The sequence below is a fragment of the Rhinoderma darwinii genome, chromosome 3, assembly GCF_050947455.1.
Source record: "Rhinoderma darwinii isolate aRhiDar2 chromosome 3, aRhiDar2.hap1, whole genome shotgun sequence".
In the NCBI taxonomy this organism is placed as follows: domain Eukaryota; kingdom Metazoa; phylum Chordata; class Amphibia; order Anura; family Rhinodermatidae; genus Rhinoderma; species Rhinoderma darwinii.
This window is the reverse complement of record NC_134689.1, coordinates 352,556,189-352,575,421: the sequence shown is the minus strand read 5'-3', so window position 1 is coordinate 352,575,421 and position 19,233 is coordinate 352,556,189. Positions and strand designations below refer to the sequence as shown.

The 19,233-nt window shown below is 39.9% G+C and overlaps 1 protein-coding gene across 1 annotated transcript; it reads left to right on the top strand.

The window, feature by feature from the left end:
• Positions 1–3,745: 3,745 nt before the first annotated feature.
• Positions 3,746–17,285, top strand: LOC142748227 (gastrokine-1-like). The gene is made up of 6 exons (XM_075855339.1): positions 3,746–3,757; positions 4,440–4,481; positions 4,895–5,032; positions 8,229–8,339; positions 9,914–10,049; positions 17,191–17,285. The coding sequence occupies exons 1-6, from the start codon at positions 3,746–3,748 to the stop codon at positions 17,283–17,285; spliced, it is 534 nt and encodes a 177-aa protein (XP_075711454.1).
• Positions 17,286–19,233: the final 1,948 nt, after the last annotated feature.

Sequence of the window (19,233 nt, the reverse complement as noted above, 5' to 3'; positions counted from 1 at the left end):
GTATTCCTTAATTTCAGTGGTCTCTTTCAGCAGGATAATGCGTGTATGTATATATATATATATATATATATATATATATATATATATATATGTATGTAGCTGCTCAGTATTTCTTTTCCTCCCTGCATTTATTAAATACGGAATGTTGTACAAAAAGTCATGGTGGCTCAGTGGTTAGCACTATTGCCTTGCATAATTCAAATTCATATCTGATAATAATATGTTGGTGCTATATACGCAATGGTAAATAAATAAAGTATGTGTTCTGAAATTCTTTGACCCAATCTAGGAGAGCTTTATGTGGTGGATGGGAAGTGACAGCCAATCTCAATACCTAGAATCAAATTCAAAACAGTTGTCCATTTTTTTATCCTTCAGTAGCTGGTAGTATGATGAATCTCCAAACTCAAGTGCTACATGTGATGCCTATCAACATCTTATCATTGCAAAATTATAATTGAAATCAACACCAGGTAACATAGAATTGACGTCAAAGCACCAGCATCAGGAAAATGTTTGCTGTATAAGAAGGTAAATGAGAATTTACAGGAGAAAAGGTCTGGCGAATTTTTCTTCATCTCAAAGTTTCCAACTCTTATATGTTCCTGATGATAAATCCGGCTCTGCGCTACAACACAACTTCACAAGACAGATCAGAATACAATAGCAAATTCCATGATTGATTGTATCTGTAAATTTAGCCAAGCCGAACATATCTTTTGTGAGAAACATTCAAAGGCTTAATAGAAAAAACAGAAACAATCTTCTCAGATATACACAACTTGTACAGTTTCATTTATCCTTAATATTTCTAAAGATAAATACATTCTCAGATTATTTCTCAGATAAATTAATGGCTAACATCTGTGTAGTAATAATCTAAAAAAAAACAAAAAAAGCCCTTGCTAAAGTGTTTCCCTGAGTCATTAATTCTCTGTTTTTTGGGTGCGCCATAATGATTGATTTCCTCTTATGGGGTCATTTTTACCAGTTGCTCACACCCAGTCCGTTGAGACTTCATTTGCCCTCATGTTGAGCTGTGAGGCAAGTGTGAGTGATGAGATGGAACATGAGACAAGAAAAGACAGCGTACAGCTGAGCATAATCCCCACCTTGCCCACAAACTCATCAAATTAGATGTTTAAGTAAAATGAATAGGTTAAATTGTCCTCTAGGTCCATAGTAGGAGTTGAAGTTTGACATTGCTGGCCTGGGATCAAGCATCAAAATGACATGTCGTACAGTAAGACTGTATATTTACAATAATAAATTATGAGGGTGGTATAGAGGAAACTTTTTACTGACATGTTTTAAGTTGAATCATCTTACAGGATACTGTTAATCATTTGCATTAGTGAAGGAACCACCTGTAAATCCATGATGGTAATTGACTTATTTTGGCACTACCCTGCACATGGGAATACACTCAAGCAGATGGCGAAGCAGAAAGCGTCTTCCTAGATGCTGGCCAAGAAGGGAATTTTCTTATGGCATACAGTACAAGAAAAGAAGACACCAAGTCACAGGCATTTACAAATGATAGCCATAAAGCAAAAATAAAATATGGGGCCACCATTCCTGTTATTTATTTGTGCCAGTAGATGTGTCCATTCCAGGACAAGTTAACCCAGGTCTTGTTCACCCCTCCTCATCGCATCTCTAGTAGGAGAGAGGGTCGACCTGACCTTCAGTCCGGTTACTCATACCCTTGTTTTCTAATGCTGCATTGTCTGTGAAGTGGGTTAGAGATAGGGTCAGCCTGATTTGGAGCCTTTTTTCTCCATTAATTGAAGTTCATAGTAACCATATTTATGTAGTGAATTGTGAATCCATATTAATGAGAAATGCTTCTCTAGGTGATGTAGGCCTGCAAGGAATCTAGATAATCTAGAAGGAATCTAGTAGAAAATTGGTCCTATATGCCAAATAATGTGTCCCATATGACAAATGGACAATTATAGTGGTTGCTGCGGGTAGTCTTGGCTGAACATAGATAGAAGGAGGAGATTAGAAGATTACTAAGAGAGATAAGGTTGTTTGATAAGTTACAATCTGGTAGTGAGTTCCGTATATTTACGCTAAGCAATTCTTTCAGATTATAACATGTAGAGGTTATGTATATTTGGAAGAGTATGCAGATCTCTACAGTGGTATTCATGACTATTTAGAAGAACATATACAACAATCTAGGTATTTGGTGCCCCAAAATAAGCCACATTTTGCAACTATTTTGTGAGTGGATGTTTTGTGATGTGGGGGATAGCTTTATGATGGTCACAACAATTATCACGCTATATGACAAATTATATGGTATGAGTAGAGCAGAGGCAGACACAAAGAGTAATGGGCCCCCATGCAAAAACAGTATATGGGCCCATTATTCTTGAAAAGCTCAACATAGTGCAGCCGCCCTAAAGGGTTATTTCGGATGTGGTAAGTTATCACCTATCCACAGGATAGGTGATAACTGTTATAGCGCTGGTGATCCATTTGGTCGGAGTCCTAGCGGTCAGACCCCCACCAATCTACCAGTTATAACCTATCCAGTGGATAGGTGAAAACCGGTAAAAGAGCTCCACAACTGGAATACCCCTTTAAGTCTCTCTAACAAACTAACAGTAATACTGAGCCATGAAATCCACTACATGCAATCTATTAGACATAGCTGCCTATAACGGGGAAAGGGGCCCCTTACTAACTGGGCCCCTGTGCAGTTGCACAGGTTGCACATATGATATGTCCGCCCTTGGAGTAGCGGTGTAAAAGATGCAAAAACAGTAATAGTAGTATATAGACTATAACAGTAGATGGGAACCATGAACATACACTCTTCAAATAGATCTTTTGGTACTTTTGTAAAGTGTAAATGAATAGAATCTCTGTACAGTATTGTGAAATATATTGCTTGTCAATCAATAGAGGATACTTAAATAATAAGCTAAGAACTCCACACAAACTTATAAACTAATAATAACAACTAATAATAAATGCTTGGAATCATTCTTCATACTATCCATACCTGAAAGAGCCATTCATAAGGAGAGTAGTTAGACTAGATGGATTAGGTCTTTATGTATTGTAAGGATTCTAGATCTCCATTAGGAAAGAACACAGACAGCAGAGGGACCATGTAAAAGAACAGTATATGGGCCCTTTGCTATCCAATATCTCTCTATAAAGAACCCGCTTATATTGATCTAATAATATACTAATTACTATGAGCTATGTAATTTATTAGCTCAGTCCCTTACATGCAATCTAATAGACGGTCACGGTACAAAGCTTTTTTAGGGTGGCACTGGGCTATGTCCACCCCTGCCCTCCATATATCCAAATACAGAATGCTCTAAGCCTATGATCTTAGCAAGGCCACAACAAAATAATGACAGAATACTTAAGTGTTATTATGCTCGTTGTTTCCTCAAAGACAGTACTCATGAAATGCTGAACATGTCTTTCTGTGGCCTTTTAGTTTTTTTTTTAGGAAATATTACACCCATCCAATCAGTGGTTATCACATATTTCTATTTGTTTATGATTTCACTAAATTGTATCCCACTAAATATATTTGCCCTGTTAGGAAATTACGATAATATTATCAAGCTAATGCGTCATTTAGATATGGACTATCTCCAATGATTACTAATTTAGGCTCTGCCTGTTTAACAAAGACTCATTATTGCACATATATATGGGGGATACATTACCACTACTCCCCTGCTTGTAGTCATCTCCACCACACAGAATGAAGGCTTTAGTAAGTATCTGACGTTTCCTTCATGCCTCTTTGTTCATCTGCTCTACTTCTGTAACCAGACACGTGATCATTGGAAAATTGGGTATAAGTAGTGTGGACTGCTGATTTATCTTCTATAAAGTTTATTTTATTATCATTATACCTTTTAGTTACTAAACTCGGTGAGGACAGTTCTGAAAACTAATACAGATATATTTCTTGTGATCCAAATTATGCATTCTTACTTACAGTAAAGTATAATATTGATATATTAGAAAGTATTCTCAGACGTTTGAGTAGAAAGAAATTCTATTTGGCCACTTCTTCATATACATTGCTAGGAATGCTGGTTAACAACCATTACATCTCCCACAGGGGTTGTTACCCTGTTTTTTTTTCCCACTTTGACCACCAGTAAAGTTGGTAACAACTTTTAAGGTTTCTTCAATTGTTTGTGGCCTTTTTATGGCTGTCAACTTTTTAAAGCAAAGAAGAAAAAAAATAATAGATATAACAAGTGAACACAATGATAGAGAATGACTCTATGACTTGTCTCCAGGAAGATTATACTTACCATATATAGTAAGTGAAGATATTTTGCAGGGCATGGTTTATATAGAAACAATGTTTCTCTCTCTCTCTCTCTCCATCAAAATGATCAAGTTTCACAGCTGACTCACCAACTCTTTCATTTGCATTTCAGATCCTACTTGCTGCCCTCCTTGGCGTGGTCTTTGCAACTGATGTAGGTTACGTGTCCTTTTATTATATACATAATGACCATATATAAATATTTTGTGCATTAGCTGTTACTGATTTGAAGATGACTTTTGATGGATGACAATGACTATGATTGAAAGTACTACATATTAACGTAATGAGATAATTCTGTTTCAGTATGCCAGTCATTCCACATTCCCACAATGCTTTACAGAGAAGTACTTCTTATCCATGTTCTGATTTAGGAAACTTTTTTCTTTTTCCATAACGTTAGTTTTCTATGTTTACATTTTTATTTTTGACCAATTTTGTCCAATTTTGGAATACACTTTAAAATGTCATCATTCAGTAATGATGTAACTGCTCGTTAAACTATTTATTGCATGTCATAAAAAACATCTGTACAGATCTAATGTAACTGTCCTTCATCATTCACAGAATATTGACATCAACAATCAGGGCAATGATGGAGGCAATGTCCACCAGACCGTGAATATTGATAATCACGATAACATTGCCAATATAAACCATTTCAATGGTTGGAACTCATGGAATTCCATCTGGGACTATGGAAGAGTAAGTATACTATCAGTATTTCTAAACCAAGTACCCTCTGCTTAAAGGGAATGTATCATCAGAAAATTACATATTATTTAAACCAAGTTTTTACTATAAAAAAAATTTGTTTTCACATTGTCCACTAGAGCAGTCAAATTAGACCGATTCTTCTTGTTTTCTTCAGCTCACTAGTCAGCTTTGCTGTGTAGACTAGGATAAGGCAGCAGAGTCATCTCATTATCATTAAAGGGTAGGGGATTTAATGGCAACTCTATAATAAACTATACTATGCTATACTATACACGACACTATACACACACAAACAGAGAATACACCCCTGTCACTGCCCGGACTCTGGGGAGGTACAGTCCTATATAATAGTCTATAATAGTCTATGACATTTCTATGTCATTTAACTTCTTTTAATTGCAGCTGCCATAAGTGCACAACCCTTACTGTAGTGCCTAAACAGACAATACATGAAGGTAGTGTGTCTCTCTAAAATGGCCACCCCCAGTAAAGTTAAAATAAAAAATAAATATCTACAACATGTAATAAAAAGAACTAACATGTTGGGGGGAATATATTAAGACTAGCGTTTCAAACACCAGTCTTACACTAATTTATGTTGGTGGAAAATGCACAAAATATTCTAAGAGGTGCACACCTCTCAATATACTTGGCACATCTTTGGCTATCCATGCAACATAAATGCATATCTATGTCATCTAAGAGAAGGTGTACCTTTGCACCATAACTATTGCCAGTTTCTGGTGTAAATTATGACAAATCTGTCGTTCCAGTGGCAACCATGCCCCTTTTGGCTTTACCTCGCCCCTTTTTTTGCCACTTTAGGGTCAGTTTTCAAGAATGTAACAGTTAGTTCTTATAATTTTTCACATAGAACTGCTCAATAGTTAATATTGAACACAATTCACCTAGCAGATTGGCACTAATGGGCCTTAGATCTACTTGGAAAGTCCAAAGTGCTTTTCTAGCAATGCAAACCTTATACACTTATATTGGCGGTGTCCAAAGCTGTGGCACAATTGGGTAAAGATCATGAATGAGATTAACCAAATATAAGGGTTAAAAATCTCTATGTATTTCAAATTGTTTATTCTTAGTGATACAAGCAGTATCAAGATTTGTGGCAATGACTAAATAGTGTCTCTCAAATTGCTAATGATAGCCAGAGTGGTGTTAATGCAATATTGGATGTCTCCGCAAATCTCTCCCCTTCATTGTTTGGAGAATCGGGTATCTGGCAAAATAGGGTTTGAAAGGAATATTTATCAATTGGGTAACCAGCTAGTAAAATTTCACAAAAAATGGGACAAATGGATTTCCGCTCATCTATCTGATTAAGTGGAATAGAGATGGGTATGAGTGCCTTAATGCAGATAAAAGTTCTAAACTGCCCAAGTTAAGCAGATTTATGTTTATTTTCACTTTCTTTTTTTTCCTCTTACAGCCCACTGGGGGGTGGAAATGGTTTTGCTTATATTTTGCTAGTATTTATAAAGATATATATTATAATTATTTTTTTCTAAAATAATAAGATTTATTATAAAAAAATAAATACAAATTAAACGTCTTAAACTTTGGCACAACTATGGTGTGTGCTACATTTTCCAATTTTTTTATGACAGGTATCTGGTGTAAACCTTTTGATTTATTCCCCCCAATATTTCTCTTCTACAAACTTACATATAATTACTTAAATTAAAATGAACCACATGAGACATCCCCATTAAAAGAATTACACGGTCACCCTAATACCCCCGTGCACTGTGCTGCATCTATTAAAAGCACAGCATGAGGACAGTGCAAGTATTCCCTTGACACATGAAGTATATTACCTAGGGTACATGTAGCACAGACTGAGAACACAAGTACTATACCACCTAAACTTATATGGTATGTTTACTTTAAGAAAAATGAGCATAATAACATTTTAAATTCTGTAATTTGCTCCTTAGGAACAGATTGCCATGTGCTATATTGTCAGTACCTACTGTACTGTTGCTACAAAGCAGCAGTTCGTTTTTTGTTGCTGTTGACGAAATTGTAAATGTCAGTAAAATTACGTCTATAGTCTGAAGTCAAAGGAGTTAAGCTGGTAGTCCAGATGCACTTTAATATTATTTATAATAATGTATAATAATAATAATTATAATAATAATTAAAAAAAATAATAATCACGATTATACTTTAAACATTTAAACATTGTGTTCATAACTTTTTCAATAACAATATAGGAGTATTAAGGACTAAAGAGGGTAGGTGGGTGGATAGGGTTTATTGTTAATAGAGGGAGAAACAGTACTATATGGAATGATGTGTTGAAGGAAAGAGAGAGAATGCCCAAAGTGATGCAAGTTTTCAATATTGCTTGCTTCCATTTAGACTCTGTTCACATTGGCACCATGGATTCCGTTTATAATGGAAGCCATGACGCTGTGCTGGATCTGTTGCGGTTCTGTCACGGTTTCCAGTATTTGACGGCATTATTACTGTTGCATCCTGCATTATTCTTGCCATCAAAGTGACGGTGCTTTAGTATACATGGGTATTCCCAGAATGAACAATTATTACCTATCCACAAGATAGGTGATAGTTGTCTCATTACCGGAGTCCCCACCACTGGGATCCCCACTGATCGCTAGAACGGGTGTCTCAACCCCCCATTTCTCCTCACTGCACCCCCTCAATGAGGAGGAGCTTGCATGGACTGGTGATCAGACATGCACCAGCCCTTCCATTCAATGTCTATGGGACTGACGGAAACAGATGAGCTCTGCACTTGGCTGTTTCCATCATTCACATAGACTTTGAATGAAGTGGCAGCGCACACGCTGGACCGCTGCTCCATTTAATATCTTTGTCACTGTGTTTGAGCGATGAGGAATAGCAGGGGGTTTGGTACCACCAGCGATCAGACAATTACCATCTATCCTGTGGATAGGCAAAAATTGGCTATTCTGGGAATACCCACTTAAACAAATGGTTTCCAACCTATGACTCTCCAGTTGTTACACAACTACTATTCCTAGCATGCCCTGAACTCTATGCTGGGATTTGTAGTTTTGTAATAGCTAGAGAACCACAGGTTGGAGATCACTGGTGTAAATACATATACAAAAAAGGATGTTGTTATTCTGAAGAATCAAGTGTTGTGAATTGTGTTTAATCTCAAAACATTTTCTTGCAGGGCCTCTTTGCTGTCCGACTTATGTCCAAGAGAGTTTGTGTGGTTAGCAGAATGAACAGAAATGTGGTTCCTAGCCTGGAACAGCTAAGCAAAGCCAGCCAGGAGAAACAGGTAAGTACAGCTATGGTTGTAGGGTTGTGGAGATAATTCATATAAGAAAGAGATCGGAAGGATGTATCAGTATATTTAGTAAATGTACCCATGCCAAATTCACTTTGTATCCGTAGTATACATTTAGAGCCACTCAAAACATCCAAGTTTGCAATGCAGTTAAAAGTGGACATGTATATATTCTATATAGATAAAGGGTCGGCCCTCAGAAATATTTCATCTGGTGGGCACAAGGAAGCCCAGTCGAACACTGACCTAGGGTGTGTTCTGATAATAATAGTCAATGATGTAAAGAGTTTCAAATCTTGTGGGTCTTCCCTTCCAAACTATTAGCAGAGACAGACTGTTTTATGACAGCCTGTATCATTGACATACTAAATACCTACAGATTTATTATTATTATTATTAATAAACCATCAGGCTAACAATATATTAAAGTGGTTCTCGGACAACAAAATATCTGTTATTTATTTCAGCACATAAAGCACACTCTGTGTCAATAGACTTCTATGTATGAAGCAGGTGAATACAGTGCGTTCTTATAAGATATATTTTATTCTAGATTGAACGAATACAGAGAGGACTGTGCTGAAAAAAAAAATAAGAGCTTTTTGTAGAGCTGGAGAAACTTTCAGTGGTTTCAGAGGTGGAGCTTTATTTTAACATCTCATGCTCATTGCAGTATTATGGCTCCATACAAGTTCCAAGCTGTATGGAGTCGTAAGTAACATACATAGAGGTCTATGGAGCCCTACTGTACATCCACATGTTCTTGATTTCATATGGATTTATATAGAATCCGACAGAGAAAAATGTTGGCATGCTCCATCAGATGCTGTATTACGATGGTATTCTTCTCTGGAAGCATTGCATATGGTGGCACATGTAGTGTCTATGGCACTGTAGTAGCGAGCTGTAGGGAACGATTGTGCTATCATACAGCTCTGCATGGGTCCCTAATACAGTTATAAATTAATACAATCATAAGAGGGTTTTTTTTCCTTTTTTAGAGTTTTTAGACCCAATGTTATCATCAGCAATAGCGCAGTGTACATTGAAATGTTCCTTTTATCTCCAAAGATCAACACCATGACATTTCTGTATTAGGTATACATTTTTAGTGAACATTATAGTTTCAGACTGACCTTGGGCAGACATCCAAAACGATTTGCACATTTACATACACATGTGATGTGTTCTTTATGTTATCTTTACACAACATTATTTATATGTAACCCTGCCAAGTATAACTAAACAGGGGTGGAGGCTTGTTGATCTGGAAACATTTTTCTTTTATTTACGTAAATCAAAATAAGAAAAAATATTATATTAAATGAGAAGCCACACAACGTCACACGTGTTCATCACGCCCAAGTTATGCTTAATATCTAGTGTCTTCTTTTGAAGTGTCAGGAGCAGAGATCACTGAGAACTCTGGCAGATTGATGAATGTGAAATGTGCAGAATACTCAGTACTTTAGAACCTAGATGGAGCCAAGATCTATTGTTAATTTACAGAATGATAAGTATAAATTGAGACCTCTGTAAACCACCTCTATAATATGTTTTTACAGAACCCCAATGCTCCTCCACCAAGATCTCTGACCTACACAATCTCTCAGACCAGAGTCAAGAACGTGGCACAGTTTGGTGATCACATTACAGCTCTTTGCAAAGGCGTCCCAACCTTCCATGCCCAGGAAATGCAAGGTAAGTCAATATGTAACTAACTGTACATTGTATGCTTCAATAATGAGTTGACCAAGTAGTGAGTTGACCATCTTTGAGGGTCCCAGCTGCAAATATTATCGTTGAGAGCTGGAAATCATGGTAAATTAGAAATACCCCCCCCCCCCCCTGAACATTCTGGTGTGACCACAGTTAACCCCATTATCCAACTTTTCTTATGTCATACTCACCGTGTATTATGAAGCTGAGCTAGATATGAGAAGATGCTTAGCATGGTCCCAACACTTTAAATCTGCCTTAGCTGTCTACACACTTGCCTGTGACATAGAAGCAGAAGATCACTAGTAATTTAATTTATTTTACAAACATAATGAATGGTTAAAAAAATATAATTTTTGACTCCTTGACCCTGAAGATCCACTGTGCTTTTAGGAAAGTATTGTTGTTAATGACCACATTTTGAAAGGGTTGTCTAGGACTCGAAAAAACACGTGTCCATGGGTTGTATCTATTGCAGCTCAGTTCCATTGGTGAATATGGCTAAACTGCATAACATACAACCTGGACAACCACTCTAACGCCATGCTAAAATCAGACACATCTCTTCAGCTATCCACTGGATCCCAAATACATCCTCAACCCACTGAAACCCTATGAGTATATCATGGGCATGTGGGATTTTGGGCTTTACTTCAATCACGCCTGAATTTGTAGATTTTGAGTGGCATGGGACCCAACTTACAGCAAATGCCATGAGTGCTCTTTTCAGATGCACAATGAATTATTTCGATGTGTCCAACTCATAAACTGCTAGCCATGTGACCATCAAGGTTATTCAATTCTACAAGGTCTCAAAATATTCCAAACCTCTTAGTTTCATACAAACCCTGTGTTTTATTTAAAAAATCATACTTTGTTCTGCTAAAAAAGGGTTAGTGGTGTAATAACAAGCTGGTGTCCTCTTGCTCTCTCTTAGGTGCTGGTCTTTTTGTGAACCTGCATGGCTGTACTGACCTCGGCATTCTGAGATTTTTGGGCATCTCTCTGTGTGGGAATGTTGGATGTTAGACCTCCTGCCTTCCTTGCTCATAATCTAAATGAACGTGCCTGGCTGCTGTGATTCGACTCCCTCCACCCTCCATCTGATCTCTTCTCATCTCTATTCTGCGTGTCCACTGGTCGGATAGTCCGTGTTTTATTATACATAAAATAAGATGACATGTTTATTAATAAAGACCTACCATAAACACAGCTGCCTTGTTTTCCCATTCTCCACTTTATATCCAATGTTATTATTATCAGCAAATATTTAGGACACATCCTGCAATGAAGGGCAATACTCATAATAACACAAGACTTTTAAATGCATTCCCAATTTTGGGACTGTATTGTGACAGTATTTTTTATATCATTTATGATCACTGTAGACAGCATCAAACAATCCAATTATAAGTAATTCATGTAGTGCAGATAGGGAAAATACATGAGAAATCTTTAATTCGTTTCTATGTATTCCTGTGTATTAACAAATTTTCGATAATCTTTATTATGCGACTAGAACAGGTTGATATCAAGGTATAGCTACAATGTTTAGTTCAACCTGAAATAGGGGTTGCAATAGCACCCACTGGATAACACCCCTTTAAGTGGCAATCAAAGAGGCAGAAAAAGCCAGCCGGTTCCTTTGCTCCTTAGCATCAGAATTCTTCCCTAGCTGCAGGGAAGTGTGCAGACACAAATAAAAGATTTATAAGACATAATGAATATAAAAGAGCCTGTAATGGTGATTGGTTTCCTTTAGGTAAGGTCTCGTTCACATCTACATTGGAGGCTCCGTTATGAGCCTTCGTCGCAGATCTGTCCGAAATTACAGGAAACAGCAGTTCCGTCGGCCGCCGGTGGTGTCCGAGCTGCAGCGGAACTGGTGTGTCCAGTATTTTCGTTGCTCTGCTCCTATGATGGAGCAGAGAAACGTGAATACCGAACGCAGATGTGTACATAGCCTAAATGTCCACCTTTCAAGACCCTGTTGTTTTTAGATCCATAAATATTTGCTGATTAAATTCTTAGTATATCTTTATATTGGTAGAAGCTCAGTTTTTCATATAGAGTTCCAAATCTTCTGCTTAGAAATAAAGTTAAAGCAAATCTGTCACCTGAATATGCTGCCCAATTTAAAAGCAGACTATTACAGGGACAGGACTGCTCTACTATTACTTTCAATAAAGCAATCATTTGGCTGATAGAGCCCTCACAGAATCCAGCGGACTCATTGTTATAAATGGGAGATGAGCTCTCTCCCGCCTCTTCGTACTTCCCCTTGCCCCCCCTCTCTCCAGTGACTGATAGGTGTCGTGTATATATGCAGATACAAAGCATCTCTTCAGTCACTGGAGAGGAGGGCAGGAGGAGGCTCCACTGTTTGGACCAATAGTAGTGCGGCCCTGTCCCTATAATAATCTGATTTAAATGTTAGTGGTGTATTTAAAGCCTTCCACCAAAGGTTAATTGTCATTTCTATACTCTACTTAGAATCATAATTAAATCACTGGAGTAGAACTAGAGTTTAATAAAATGTAATTTTTACTCATTTTATTTAAAAAGGTGTGCAAACATAACACACTAGGACAAACTTTTCAAAACAAAAAAATGCTCCCTATTATAGAGAGAATATAACACTCTGTACGGTTATTAGATGCCAATTTGTGCAGGCGATATTCATATTTTTTACAGAGTATATGTAATGCTCCCCTTCCCTGCTCTAAAGGATAAACTCTCCACCTGTTCCCACAAAGATATCAGCTCTCAGAATTTGATCGCCACATTATGCTGACAGTGGATTTTCCAATTTCTAATAGTTTGTTGCTCAACTGTTTAATTAATTAAGCAGCTAACATTGAATAATGTCACTGCTATGGGGTATGTGGACCCACTAGGCCGCTCTGCCGTAGCAGTCAATAATAGTCTTTAGGACAAGAGTACCTGTATAGAAGATTAGGCAGACAGTTGGCATAGCAGACGTTTGATGTGGCAGTCGTTTGGTGTAGCAGACGTTTGATGTAGCAGTCGTTTGGTGTAGTAGATGTTTGATGTAGCAGACACTTGGCACAGATGACACTTGGAACAGATGACACCTGGCACAGATCACACTTGGCACAGATGACACTCTCGACTCCGACACTAGACTTCGCACTGGAACACAATTACGGAATACGGGAGCATGGGATACAGGATACAACAAAGGGACCATTTGCAATAACGAACATGGGCAGACACAACAACGCTCAGGCAAGGAGGAAGAGGGCAGAGTCCTTTTTATACAGCAGGGTGAATAGCGAATCGATAGGGTGTTTATTGTAGGTACCCTAACCAGAGCAATGGAACAGAGTGGCCGCGTGTGCAGGCATCTCCGAGGAGGGAGACGCTGGCGGGTAAGTGATGCTGGCGGTCTGCAGCCATAACAAATAACATCACTAGTTCTGGCCTAGAACAGAGTCTCTCAATCTTCTCCTAGCCACAAGAACCAGGGGCCAGTCAACAGAACTATGAGGTTTGACATTTGAGTTTGTAAACGTTTATATTAAATACATAGAAAGACACAAATGTAATGTATTTCTAGGGCTACATCAATTCTATACTTTATATCGCTATATATTAATATTAAGTCATATGTAAATGTTACCTAAGCATGAAGGGAGTTTAAAATACTTAAAAAGTAACAAATGTATAATTATGTTTGATAAAAAAATGAAGACAGGATATTAGTTCTGTCAACACTCTATGACAAATTCCCCAGGATCCTGCACAGAGGGATCCATGATTCAGCACACAATGAATGAGCGTATGAGCCAAGAACAGAATTCTTTTATATCATACTACCCTACAATCTACTGACCTTTGACACAAAAATAACATTTTCTTATTTTCTTTGAAAATTCAGTGCACAGTTTTATACTGACAGATAGATAAAGGCATTAAAGCACTGGATCTTATCCCTGATCTTTCCTCACTTATTCCTTATCATGGAAAACTATAAATAGTCTGAGAAATTATTTCCTCATAGAGAATAAGCAGACCAAAAAAGACTAAGGTTACAATGTTGTGATCATAACAGGGTTCATAAGGACTAGCAGAACACAACCCCATCTGAAAAAATCTCCAAGGTTTCAATACAAAGTCAGTAACACTTGCATTCCTCTTATGTGACAGCAGGACCGCAACCTCTTAGCGCCTATAGTTACACCTTTGAAAGGGTCTATATTATTTTGTCTTTAATTCACATATAAGTTATTGCCCGAATTATTAGCATAATACATGGCTTGGGCATGTAATAATAACAGAAGATTTTACAATGTAATTAAAGGTGGCCATACACAGGTTTTGTGTAGCTGTAGGGCAGGGGTCTCAAGCACGTGGCCCGCGGGCCGCATGCGGCCCCTTGGGCTGTCATCTGTGGCCCGCGGGACACAGAGCCGCTAGTGCAGGCTCTGCTCCGGAACTCTGTGGAATTCCCTGACATCGCTGTCCACATATGGACAGCAATGTCTGAGGCTTCCCTAGAGCCGGAGTCCCGTGCAGAGCGCTAGTATAGACTCTGCTCCAGGACTCTGTGGAATCCCCTGACATCGCTCTCCACATATGGACAGTGTTGTCAGGGTCTTTCCCAGAGCAGAGTCCCGGGCAGAGCGCTAGTACAGGCTCTGCTCCGGGACGCTGTGGAATCTTCTGACATCGCTGTCCACATATGGACAGCGATGTCTGGGGCTTCCCCAGAGCCGGAGTCCCGTGCAGAGCGCTAGTATAGGCTCTGCTCCGGGACTCTGGCGAAGCCTCTGACATCGCTGTCCATACATCGACAGTGATGTCAGGGGCTTCCCCAGAGCAGGATGATGTCAGTAGCACAGCTGGAGTCCCAGGAAGAGCCTACTAGCACTCTGCCCGGGACTCTAGCTCTGAGGTTGCCCCTGACATCCATGTCCATATATATCAGGAGCAGAGCTGGAGTCCAAGGTAGAGTGCTAGAAGCGGCTCTGCTCCAGGACTCCAGCTCTGGGCAAGCCCCTGACATCACTGTCCATATGTGGACACTGATGTCAGTGGCTTCCCCAGAGTTCCCACGCAGAGCCTATACTAGTGCTCTGCTCCGGGACACCGGCTCTAGGGTTTCTACTGATATCACATTCCGGTCCAGTAGGATCCCCTGACGTCACTGTGCATGGGCAGGTACCACAAGGGTTTCCAACAGCAGAGGATTTCCCACCCAAAGCGTCGGCAACACTCTGGCTGGGGATTCCACTCCTAGAGGCAGCCCCAATGGAGCTATCTATTTGGGATGTGTGTGGCATTATCTGCAGAGGGCACTGTGGCAGCGTCTATGGAGGGCACTGTAGCAGCATCTATGGAGGGCACTGTGACATTATCTACAAGTGGGTGTATGGCACACTGTGGCATTATCTAGGGGTGTGTTGCATTATCTACAGAGGGCACTGTGGGATTATCTACAGAAGGCACTGTGGCATTATCTACAGAGGACACTGTGGCAGTATCTACAGATGGCACTGTGGCAGTATCTACAGAGGGCACTGTGGCAGTATCTACAGAGGGCACTGTGACATTATCTACAGAGGGAATTGTGGCATTATCTACAGAGGGCAGGGTGGCATTATCTACAGAGGACTCTGTGGCACTATCTAAAAAGGGGCTGCCCAATCTTGACATGTGTGTCTGCCAAACGCTGCCAACTGAGCCGCCGGACGGAATTTAGCGACACTTAAACTGGAAAACTGGATTTTTTAAATAAGCACGTGGAGAATTCTCTCAAATTTTAAACCTAGCGGTATTATTATAGTAATGTAGTATTATTATTATAGTAATATAGTGTTATAGTAGTTCAAATAACTAATTGATTAACAATAATTTTGTATTGTATCAAATTTGAAAGTAATGCGGCCCATCAACTTCCCATTTTTTCTGTGGCCCATTTACCCGGCCGAGTTTGAGACCCCTGCTGTAGGGTATGCCTGTCACTGATTTTACCTATACAGGGAACGCTATAGATGTTGCTAGATATGACTTTCCCCTTTTGTACCAAACTGTAGGCAGAATCTTTGTCACATATTCATTTGCGCTATGCTAGCCATCTACTTGGTGGCCATAAACTATACATCCAACATCCTGATCTTTGGATCGGGCTACCAGTGGCAAGTGTAAGAGACGATGCCATTACTTTAATGTACTGGCATATATCTATATGCCAGTACATTAGCCATTGTACTGATAGAACACAGGCAGTTGTTAGGACATACCTAAGTATGCCCTAACAACAGGAAATATGGTAGGACAGCCCTGGGGTCACTCAATGGACCCTGGGCTGTCTGCCCATATATGGTATGTCCCTCAAACGTGTCACAGGGATTCCCTGTGACGCGATCCAAGGGACATCCCTCTTCTCATTTTCCCCTTGAATGCTGTGGTCAGCTTTGATCCCAGCATTCAAGGGAATAACAGCGGAGATCAGAGGTTTCGCTGCTCTCCGTCGTTAGAGCAAGGCTGTGGCTGTGTATTACAGCCATTGCCCTGCTCCTGACAACAAGTGTGCTTGCGCGGTGAGCATGAGGTTAAATGGCCGGTGCTGCACTAATAAGCTCCGACTAAAATCAGAAAATCCAGCTTTTGTTTGGAGTTAGGCCCACAGGTCCTTTCTTACCTGGTGTCCCACTTTGCAGAACCTCTTAGTATGATGCCACCAGGGCTTTTTCAGTGCATGACAACCAAATAACTTTGTCATGAGCTTCAAGACTATGCATAGTAAATACAGGATAGCATAAGATCCAGAAGAGAGGGGTTTTCCTATGTAGATTCCAGGTTATGCATAACCATGACACCCAGAAATCATACACTGAAGGTAGGCAGCAGCAGATTACGAGAGATCTAGATCTCCACAATGCATTACTCCTTGTAAGTAAGACTTTTTAGGATTTTGCGCATAATCTGAATTTAGAATTTTTGTTCATTTTGCCAAGAATATTGGAAATGCAGTGTCATATTTACTCATCAACATATAAAAATGCAAATAATAAGTATTATGGTTGCCTTGTTAGCTAGTCAGTGTATGCAACGAAAATAAGAATATAGTGATATATTTTCTTGCTTTGTGTTCTAGATCCACGCTTCTATGGAACGGGCTGCAACACTAGCGCCATTATAAACATTCTTGGAATCACTATCTGTGGGGTGCCTTCAAACTGCTTACAGTAAATATCCGGCAAAGTTCTTTGTAGTTTTTATGTAATTTTTCAATGATTTCATTGTTAATGCGCTTTTGTGAAATAAATCAAATGTCTTGTATCAACTCACTTTTCTACAATAAAGTTTTGCTTCACAAAAAAAATCATTTTCATTCATTATTCTCATTCATAAACCTGAAATGTACATGGTTCTGAGTTATCCAGTTGTATTTCTGCTCTGATACAGAATATGAGTCTACTAAGCTTCACATAAGCTATTTCTGCTGGGCTTGCAGGTAAGCAGTGGCGTAACTACCGCCGTAGCAGCAGTAGCGGCTGCTACGGGGCCCGCGGCATGAGGGGGCCCGTGTCGCCCGCCGGCACGGGCCCCCACCTTGGCCGGAGGCTCCGCTAGCAGCCGCTATGGCTGCTACAGCGGGACGCCACTGAACACTACAGCAGAGCAGGGAGGTATCTCCCCGCTCTGCCATTAACTGGTTCCCGACCGCTGGCTGTATTTTTACGGCCAGCGGTCAGGGTCCTTAAAACCCGAGCCATAGACTTTCTACGGCTCGGGTTTTAACTTGCTGCCCGCGCGATCGGGCAGCTGAATGTCGGGTCTCCAGCTGTCAGTGACTGCCGGGGACCCTGAGGAGAGGATAGAAGCAGCTTTTGCTGCTTCTGTCTTCTCTGATCACTTGTACACAGCACTGAATGCGCGCTGTGTACAGGAATAGAGACAGCAGCAGCGGCGCTGTCTCTATTCCTCCCGGTGATCATGTGACTGGTCACATGATCGCCGGGTGCCGTTAGTGGCAAGCTGCTGCTGGGTCTTACAAGACCCAGCACAGCCCTATTAGTGACAATCGTCACTATGAGAGGGCTGATTTCCCCTGTAACTGGGGCTGCCGTGCAGCTCTAGTTACAGTGGAAAAACATGGTGTAAAAGAAAGAAAAAAAATATATAAAGTTCCCCAAAGGTCTTCTTTGACCTTTGAGGGACAGATAATAGTAATAAAAAAATAATAAAGTAAAGTGCAAAAAAAATTAAAATAATAAATACACATAAAATACCCACCCCCAAAAAAAAACGTTCCCCCCCCCGCCAATCATTGTTGTAACGCTAGCGCTGACCCAATGACCCTAATATAGACATGTAATATCTTAACATTTACGGTAGACAATGACGATCACAAATAAAAGGTCTATTTTAGGGTAAAACTATGTTATTACCAAAAAAAAAATAGCTGAAATGTAAAAAAGCTTATTTTTTTACTATTATTTTCAAAGTTTATGAATAAAAATTCTAAAATAGCAAAAAAGGTGTGTATAAAAACGATAAAAAATGAAACCTGCATTGTCTACGGAAAAAAACGTCGCAAAAATCACGTAGTTAGCACAACAAATAAAAAAGTTATAGCCATTTAACTAACACGTGCTAAAAATGGCTAAACGGTGTCTGATCCTGAAGGCGAAAAATAGAGCAAAAGACATGTATCCCCTCTCCACAGGATCTCCACAGGACATGTATCCCCTCTCCACAGGACATGTATCCCCTCTCCACAGGACATGTATCCCCTCTCCACAGGATCTCCACAGGATAAGGGATACATGTGTGATCGCTGGCATTGATAGGGAGACCGGGGGACTGAAAGTCCCCTGAAGTTCTCCATCACAAACCTCGGACTTCCGGGGTCTGTGTCGGCAGCTCCGTAGAAATGAATGGAGCGCCGGTCGTGCTTGTGCGCATGCGTGACCAGCGCTCCTTTCATTTTTATTGAGCTGCGCAGACGCCGGAAGTCAGAGGTTTGTCATGGAGAAGTTCAGGGGACTTTCAGTCCCCCGTTCTCCCTATCAATGCCAGCGATCACACATGTATCCCCTATCCTGTGGAGATCCTGTGGAGAGGGGATACGTGTATTTTGTAGGACACACTGTAGGTCGCATTTTTTTGGGAGGGGGGATGCTGTATGGCGTTC